Below are 9,813 nucleotides of genomic sequence, written 5' to 3' on the forward strand. Positions count from 1 at the left end.
TATTTACATTCAGTTATAACTATGGTTTTATTATTAGGTTAGCATTGCATTTTATTGTTTTTATAAATGAAAAAATAGGATCTGTACTTGAAGGAAAACAAAATACTTTGCTGTCAAGTCATCACCATATTCTTCCACTTAATTAACCCTTACATTTATTGGACTGAAATTGGTTCCTATTAAAAGTCTCTCAGTAGAATAACATTGTTAAAAGTGAAACTTAAAAATGGAGACAGTTTGCATTCACTTTATTTTATTAGTGATTTTTTACAATATATTTTTATAATTTGCACATTATACCGAGATCATATGTATAACTTTTTTACATGTCAAATTTATAATATACTATATTTTCTTCTTTACAACCAAATAACAAAAGTCTTAACCCCCTTACCAAAAAAAAAATTAAAACATTTTCTTAAAATGTGTAAAGAAAATATCAGAAACCATGTTAAGTACAGTGTGTATTTGTTTACATATTAAATTGTATATATTAGGCACATTTTGTCAGCATACCATTAAGCCAGCAATGTTTTATTAAATGGTAAATGGCCATATCAGAGAAGTAGATGTTTCTGACATATCCTTGAACAGTCATCTTGTTATGCATTGTGTGCTGGGAGCCTCAGTGGATATGACCCATAATAAGCTAACATTACTAGCAAAGTCAGTGCAGTGAAAGTGCAATCCTTTCCTATCTCACAGGGCACACTGGATACTGGCCAATTTTTGAACACCACAGCATTACCGGCCTCAGGTTCTTTCTGGAGCTTCTAATAAGAAAAGCTGCCTATTCCCATCAAACATTTTCAAATTAAATAAACTAATACCTTATATAAAGTATATACAAAAGTTTAAGAAATTAAAATCTGTTTACAAACAACTGTACTGCTTTACAGGCACATAAAAGATATGACGTGTTTCACAAATTCATTGCAGACTAAAATGATTGAAGAAAGTATTTTGCTTGGAGTAGACATTGTGTTTGCTTAGCCAGTGTTCTGCCAAATAGCGAATGGCACTTGCCACAAACGACTAGTCACATTCCCGATTTCAAAGATAATGCTGCAGTTTTTGCCTTTTCATAAATTATGTTTTCCCGCTTCTGATTTGTAATAGTAGGCAAAGATAATGGTCTCCGGTGTAGAACCTTATCTTAAAGGCTCTACAATACTGCTCCACCAAAAACATTTGGCACGTGTTGCTTCAGTACAAATCAGACACAAACCATCCAATGATAAATGGTCAGAACAGTGGGTAATAGGAAAGGGGGACCTTTAATTGTTTTTATTATCTATTAGAGCTTCTGGCTGAGCCCTGGCTAAGCCCACAAATGACTGTCATTATTCTGTAGGTGATACAGTTTTTTCAAGGGATTTCACCATAAACTCCAAGCTGATATCTCTTCAGTAGCCCCTCTACTGGAACTTAAAGCCCCCCACTCATTGTACCAGTTTGTTTCTAGTTTTCTGCCAACTGAGAAATTCAGTTGGCAAACTAGAGAATCCAGAAGATCAATTCTGTCAACTGCCCCCGTCAATTTATAGCAAAACTTATTATTTACATCGCTAGCAGGAGACAGTTTATCTGGGAGCCAGAGACATATGCGGACGTGTTTCCATACCCTATATGCCATAGAAGACCAAGCAATTGTGTGCACCTATGTATCTAAACATTTTTACATCAGTACAGTACAGTCAGACAATTTTGGCTGCAGTCTTTACTGGAAAAAGAATCTTTAAAGTACATAAAGAATAAAATTAACCATACCTATAGACTTCTGTATGTGCTGTAACACTGCAGAAAGTACATTAAAAGAAAGGCTTCCTGAACATTTTACTGAACAGGCTGCTGTATTTTTGTGAAAACACTTAGAAAGTGTATGTGAAACAACCCGTTTAATGTAAAGCTTGCTGGAAATGACACATCTAGCCCAACTTCAAGCATCTTGAAATCTGAATGGATGTAGCAGAATAAAAAAAAAAGAAAGGATATATGATGAGGAGAAGTAGCGCATATTCAATAATGTGCAATAACTACACCACATATTTATAGACTGCCATTTGATAACCACATCAGTGACACCTATTACAAGAGCTGGTAACAGATTAGTCAAGCCCTCATATATGAGCATGGTACAAAATATTTACTGTAAAAAAAGAGAACACCTAATTTTCCAGATACCCTCATTGGTTTCATTGGGTTGCCTAAAACCCAATACTGTAAGATACAGTTCACTGGAAATTCTTCCCATAAAAAAATTATTTCCTGTTAAAAAAGAAAAAAAATGCAACTTAAGTACTGAAAACAAATGCAATTTATGTGTGCCTAAAACAGCCTGCGAGGCCATACCATTGCTCCTGAGATGCTAGACGGCACTGTGCAGTAATGTGTACATCAAACTACTAAGCAACTTACCTCACCAACAACTACGCGAGACTAAAGAAGACTTTTTCCTCACATGGTTAAAATGGGACAATCACATGCAAGGTCATTTTTTCACAGATATGCTGTGGCAGTTTACAGCAAATGCTAGTTGAAATTACTATTTTCCCTTCTTGTTAAAATATTAAATAAGCCTTGTAATACTTACTTCATAAGGCAAATGGCAATGTGTAAAATAAAGTTGACCAAAGAAAGCAACCAGAACTCTCTGGTCTGATCACAGGTAAATGAAATGTAAATTGGTTGCTTTTGGCTAACTGTACTTCTCACTGCGTATTTAAGGTGTAAGCATGCAATTCTTACAAATGTATTTCTCGGTGAAAAATACAAAATGTAAAGTCTCCCTTTAAGAACAAATAAAGGTCTTTTTGTTTCTGTGTGGTTACTGTAAAGTGATAAATACACAACAAGCAAACAGTCAAATCCAAAATATGAATAACAAAGTGTTTTATAATGCATTTCTGAGGGGAATTCTTTCTAGCTAGGGCTTCTGTTTACAGAATCATGGGAAATTTTATAAACTTTTCATTAATATACAACTTCAGCCACATTCTATTCCAAGTCTTCAGGTACTCCAGTCTTGGTTTGGCATGTCAGCTTTACAGACATTACAATGTCTTCAGCATTCAAAGCCTGTGTGACATGATGAAAAAAACAGTGCTGCAATTGTTCAAAAAATGTCATTTGGATTAATATACAGCATGGTGGAAGTGCAAGTGTGTTCAGAGGCAAATGTACAGTTTTCATTCATTGAGGTGCTTTAAGAAAGCTTCATTTACATGGAGGTGAGAGTCATCAACGCATGCAGCATCATCTGGAACTAGAACCCAGGGTAATGCCACAGAATCAGGCAGTCCATGCACTAGTCGATTTGTTTGGGTAGTTGACTGCAAAGCTTATAGCTGCAATGTTTTTCAGCGCCTGTAAATGAGCAAGAAAAACCAATATTGTGAAGACAAAATTATTACATTTGCTGAGTTGCATTGAGGGCAGAACAGTTTTAGGCCTGGCTTAAACCTAAATCCAACTTTAGGCAAAAAATTGGCCCCATAATGTGGGGAAATCTTAACACAGAGTAGTAATCTGGTAGATTACTTACATAAAATACAGTCTAGGAAATGGAAACTAAATTCTGAACTAGTTAAGACTGCAACAAGTTATATATCATTAGAGGGATTTTTGTTTTTATAAATCAGAACCCATCAGTCACTTTGGATATGTTCAGTTTTTCATCTGACAGGATTGGTCACTGTCAAAAACATGCACACACATGTGACCGTCATGCAGTGCTCAAACGTCTTACTAATGTCCGATCACCTGTACTGAGAGAAATATTTAGAAGGCCATTGTTGACTACTAATGTCTGATCACCTGTGCTGAGAGAAATATTTAGAAGGCCATTGTTGACTTCACCTTCTGAAAATGCTGGCTGCATAGGTTGAATTGATTACACATAACCATGCATGCAGCAAATCATGCATCTGCTTATACTTGTTAGAGGTCTGTAATTAACAAAATACTATTGGTATTGAAACAGCAGTATTAGCTAGGCAACCATTATTCTTAGTGAGTCAGTGCACAATAATTTCTCTATTATCTATGGTTATTGGGGCTCTTTTTTGGCTGTCTCTGTTGCAAGAAAAAGATCTAGTTATATTCTGAGCGTAGTGGATAGAAGTATCAGCTTTAAGCAAATGTCTGCCTTATGTAAGGTACATCTGTTGGTCCTGTAATTCTATTGAACTACAGTCAGCCTAAGCAGTACAAATCAAATTTCATGCTACTCGATTTAATCTAAACTAGTAGCTGAAGCAGGAGGCTGCCAGGCTGGAGAATGAAGCACTTTTCCCTGACATCTTGTAGAAATATTTTTTTCCGTGTGAGTTCAATCAAATTGAAATCTCACTCTGATGGCTGGTGCATCCTAAATACAGGTTACTTGTTCTTCAAAATCAAAGCTATCTTAAGTACAAATGCAATTATATCCCAAGGTAAAACATATAACTATTAGGACAATACCAAAGAGGCCGTTTAGTTGCATATACAATCATGCACTGCTTACCTGTTCTGTGTAATGGCTGATTTGTTCATTCGTTGTTAAACTAATGAGAAAATCCTGCAAACACCCAAGCTCCTGCAGTGACAAAAACCATAAAAGACTATAAAAGTGGGTCTTGATTTGTTCACGTCTTATCACTACTGTTTCATTACATATAAATGAAATTCACTAAATTTTCCTAATAATACATACAAAAAAATTAAAGAGGCCTTCCTGAAGAACATCACTTTTTATATTCAATTGTCCTGCTGCCTGGACTGCTGATCTTTGTGGTCTTAAGAGCTATTGACTGAAGAATCTTTTTCATCTCACACACTTCTATAAATTCTGCACTGACCCTCCTGCGTCAGTAACGTGTCTTACCTTCCCAGCAATGTACTTTATTATTACACACTACTTAAACGTTTTCTTACAATACATTTTATCCATAACATTACATCAAGCTAAACCAGGCGTTTTTAAGATATAAGCTAAACAGAAGAGCAAAAAAGTTTGTTGCCCAAATAAACGTTTTTTTAACATATATTAAAAATATTTTTTATTAACATTTCTTTCCCAAGGATGTTTCAAATGATATTAAGTCATCATCAAATGACTGTCGTACAACAGCCACATGATATTTCATGATTGTGTCACGAGTGACAACCATATATGACATGTATAGGTAATTTTACTGGGGGGAAAGGAACATATTCTTTCTACAGTAATTGATATTTGCTGGGCACATCCAATTTTTCTAATTAATGAATTAGCCAGCATGGTAATTTGTATCCACTCCCCATTAAGATTCTAGATAAAGGACTAATCTGACGATATAGAAAGGATGCTTTCTAGAGGATGCCTAATACACCAAAACACAAGGGGGAAAAAGCATATAAAAACTTTTAGCAAAGCAGAACACCACAATGCATGGTAGTTTATTGTGTGTTGTGGTGTGCTGCATTGAAGCATTGTGCATCCAGCTTAAGCATTACAAATTGCCAACAAGGCTCCTGACATATATGTTAAAATTAGGGTTTTATGCTGGCCATACACAACTTAATTATTTGAAAAAACAATTGCTTTGATAAATGCATTGTATTTACTAAATTCTTTGGACAAAGCAATTAAGAATTGATCATGCTTATGGATCATAAATTATTAGTTCTGCCAAATAAAATATCCAGTACATTTCAACAGATATTTTCTTTTACCATTTTACCCCTATTAACACCAAGAATTATCGCTTATGTAGTAATAGTACATCCATGATATCACTTGCTTACACTGGCACGGTTCTCTGCAATAAAAAATAACTCTGTAAGTGCCCTGTGTAGGGGAAGGAGGACTCCGCTGGATGCATCTTGATAAGCAGCATTCTCCATTGATGTGAAAATTGGCCACAGTGGTCTCAGCAGTTTGAAGTCACAGTCACTAAAAAAAAAAACAATACAAAACAAATAAAACAAATAAATGTCACATATGTAAACGGAAATGAAGCAATAAAATAAAACCTTAGGAAATACATGGCACTTCCTAAGAATGTTAGGAGCCAAAATCTACCTATAGTACTAGTGAAGAAATGGGTCATGGAGGCTCACATTTTTCAAATACAGAGCTTCTGCTACGAGGAGGTGCTGAGAAGTTCCTGGCTTTGCCCACTTCCAGATGGAATAGAAAAATGAGTGTGGGGGCATATGACAGCCTAATATCTTAGTATGTAACTGTGAAAATATCAGGTCTTTGGGATTCTTAAAACTGTTTTTTCTTTTAGTGGGAAATTGTGATGGCAGAAGCACAAGCAAGTTTCACTTCGTTGTCGTGTTACGGGCCGTCATTAAGTTTTTGTTTTTCCAGGGAAAGTCAGCAAAGGACATTCAGATGTCACAGACACTTTTGGAGAAGTGTCTTTCCTACAGCACTGTCAAAACCTGGATATCTCGTTTCAAGACTGGGCATTTCACCACTGAGGATGAGCTCTGCAGTGGGCGCCCCCCAACCTCAACTTACCCAGCAACCTGCGATGCTGTCAATGAGCTGATTATTGAGAATCGGCGAATATCCGCAAAAAAAGATAGCCCAGATACTTGACAGCTCACGGGAGCGTGTTGGGTTTGTTATCACCACTATCCTAGACATGCGCAAGCTTTCAGCGAAGTGGGTGCCGAAATGTTTGAACAGTGATCAGAAGAAGGAACGAGTTGAAGCATTTAAGGCCGTTTTGGCCCATTTTGAAGCTGCACAGGACTTTTTGGCTAGGTTAGTGACTAACGATGAAACCTGGCTCCACATCTATGATCCTGAAACAAAGGAACAGTCAAAGAAATGGCGCCACATCGGATTCCCACAGCCGAAGAAGTTTCAAACTCAGAAATCGTCCGAAAAAGTCATGGCGTCCGTTTTATGGGACAGTATTCTGTTGGTGGATCACCTACCTCAGGGCTATAGTATCACTGGACAGTACTATGCTAACCTCCTGGCCCAGCTGAGGAAGGCAATTAAGACGAAACAGCGTGGAAAGTTGACCAAAGGGATCCTATTTTTGCAGGACAATGCAGCTGTGCACATGTCCAACATTGTGGCTGACAAATTGAACACCCTGGGTTTCCAATTGGTCCACCATCCCCCCTACTCTTCTGACCTGGAACCTTTGGACTATTAACTGTTCCCGAATTTGAAGAAACGCCTGAAGGGGCAACGTTTTGAGGACATTTCTGATGTCAAAATGCTGCTGAGAGCTGGTTTGCAGCCCAACCAAAGGACTTTTATTTGAACGGTCTAGGAAAGCTGCAACTACCCCTCGTACATGCAAATCATCTTTCCTGAATAGGGTTTTCTTTTATGAGAAGCCAAACTTGGGGAAATAGTCAAATTGGGAAGCCCATGAACATTTATAGCTAAAATGCATACGGAATAAATAATACATTATTTACATTTGGATGACAGTATTCACATATGGGACAAGTACCAGACATTTAGAAATGCAGACATCAGAATATATTATCTTACAGAAAAGTATGGAGACGAAAAACCGAAAGCCAATTTTAATCGGTGGTTCCATACCTTACGGGACCAAGCTGTAACAGCTTGAGTAACAAGTGTATTGCCTTTAATCGCTGGTGGCCCGTCTGCCGACATGCCACATCCACCTGCCATTCCCATATGTTGGACAGTGGGAGATGAGGCACAACTCTCTGGTCAGACAGCATCTGCTTCAGGATTTCAAACCCTAACAAGAAATAATAAAGTCTTAGGAAAGTGAATGAAGTTATCCTTACAATTAAAAATGAACTATTTGTAACAAACTGGTTGATCATGATAGGTTTTCATGCTGTGGTAGAGAAAATTGTTTCCTTGTACTTCTAACAATGCATGTTCCTCTCAGGAGACCATGTGAGATTGCAGGATTCCATACACAAACAATAGCATTTATTTCAGTAAAAACAAAGACATTTTGAATAATAAATGGTGACCTTCCTGAATCATCCAAGTGGCGGAAATGTAAACATTAACCCTATTTGAAATAAAAAAAATTATTCTTTAATATTTACAGGACCAAGTTTTAAAGGAACTTTAACCTGAGATATAGTTTGTCACTGCCAACATCCTCTGGAAATGATATTTGCCTGGCTATTTTCAGTCCCAGTTTTCTAAATCAGAAAGCCAACAGGCATATAACCAATAAAACCAGGACAATGTCACAAATGCTGATTTGTGTGTGGTGGTAGGGTTTGAAACATTGAATCCAAAGAATCAGCATAATAGCCAGGCAGTTTTATTAGCAGAAGGTGAAGTCTGCAGCCAAAGCTTCCAAATTTCCTTTTGAAATTTCACCCTAGTAAAAACTTATATATTTTAAATAAGGTGGATAAGGGTTTTAACCTCAATAAAGCTTTTATTGTTGTGCAAAAAGAATGGTGTAAGGGGAAAAATCTCCAATAAAGACCCTCAACAAAAAAAGTTAAGAATCTGATTACCTGTTAAGAAAAGAAGTAACAAAAGAACCGGGTACAAAAAGAAAGAGGAAATAAAGCACCTCAATCAAACAAGATGGCTAACCACCATAATATGGCCTCAACCATGCGACATGTAAATAGAATATTTCCATCTTTACACAGAGAAGTGCTAACCTGTCTGAAATCGGCCTCGATGTCCTGCAGCCACAGTAAACTTGTAACCCCACTCTGTAAAGCTCATGTCAGATGTAAATCGATAGAATAATGTATCACCTGTATTTCAGAAATAGAGGAGAATATTATTAGTGATGTGCAAAAATGGTACATAACCTTGTATAAAAATTATGTGTTTTGTATGTGTTGTAACGGCTGTGAAAAATTGAATAAACAGACAAATGTGGGAGTGTTGTCCATGGATTACAGAAAGTTTGACTTTTCAAGAGATTAAAAGTTTCCAAACAAAAAGTGAACTGATATTAGATGCCATGTTATATACAACAGAGAAGAGGAAAAACAGTACCATGGTAACCAATCAGAAATTAGCTCACATTTCACTCACTATCACACACAAGAACAATAATCATGTAATTGGATGCAGAAATGAGTATTTGTTTGCCATCTTAAGGTTGTACCAACATACATCTTGCTATATTTAGAACATTATATACATCATGTGTTAAAGCACATTGTCTTGAGATGTGATAAATAGCCTACTAAAAATAAATGGGCTGAAACAAACCATGGTATTATGAGTGAAAACAGGGCAGGTTTCATTATTCTGCAGTGCAACACACAAAACTGCTGCAGTGATGATTTCACTCCAATGGTCTTGCTTGATTTGCTGATGTTTTGTTTGGAAGTGGATCAACTTGGTCCAGGGCTTCCTATAACCTACTGAAGTTACTTTTAATGTTTTCACCTACTCCATTTCATATCTCACATATTATTATTATTAAACAGGATTTATATAGCTCCAACATATTACGCAGCGCTGTACATTAAATAGGGATTGCAAATGACAGACCAATACAGACAGTGATACAAGAGGAGAGAACCTGCCCCGAAGAGCTTACAATCTAGTAGGTGGGGGAATTTCACACACAAAATAGGATGGGAGATATATAGTGGTGGTTTCAAAAGACAGAAGAAGACGGGTAGGCAAGTTTGAAAAAATGGGTTTTGAGCGCTCTTTTAAATGAGCAGAAAATAGGAGCAAGCCGAATAGGGCGAGGGAGACCATTCCAGAGTCGGGGCAGCTCTAGAGAAGTCTTGTAAATGTAAGTGGGACAATACCTGTGTAGGGATTTGAAGGCAAAGCACAGGAGCTTAAATTTGATTCTAAGGTGAAATGGAAGCCAATGGAGAGAACTACAA

General features: G+C 36.9%; 1 protein-coding gene across 1 annotated transcript in view; it reads right to left on the bottom strand.

The window, feature by feature from the left end:
- Positions 1-236: 236 nt before the first annotated feature.
- ZZEF1 (zinc finger ZZ-type and EF-hand domain containing 1) overlaps positions 237-9,813 on the bottom strand; it is a 77,324-nt gene continuing 67,747 nt past the window's right edge. The window contains exons 51-55 of the mRNA XM_072415636.1: positions 8,614-8,712; positions 7,547-7,712; positions 5,770-5,917; positions 4,508-4,579; positions 237-3,366 (exon numbers count right to left, since the gene is read on the bottom strand). Coding sequence (XP_072271737.1) covers positions 3,292-3,366; positions 4,508-4,579; positions 5,770-5,917; positions 7,547-7,712; positions 8,614-8,712 — 560 coding nt within the window. The 3' untranslated portion in view covers positions 237-3,291. The remainder of the gene's footprint in view (positions 3,367-4,507; positions 4,580-5,769; positions 5,918-7,546; positions 7,713-8,613; positions 8,713-9,813) is intronic.

The sequence above is a fragment of the Pyxicephalus adspersus genome, chromosome 1 (genome assembly GCF_032062135.1).
Source record: "Pyxicephalus adspersus chromosome 1, UCB_Pads_2.0, whole genome shotgun sequence".
In the NCBI taxonomy this organism is placed as follows: Eukaryota; Metazoa; Chordata; class Amphibia; order Anura; family Pyxicephalidae; genus Pyxicephalus; species Pyxicephalus adspersus.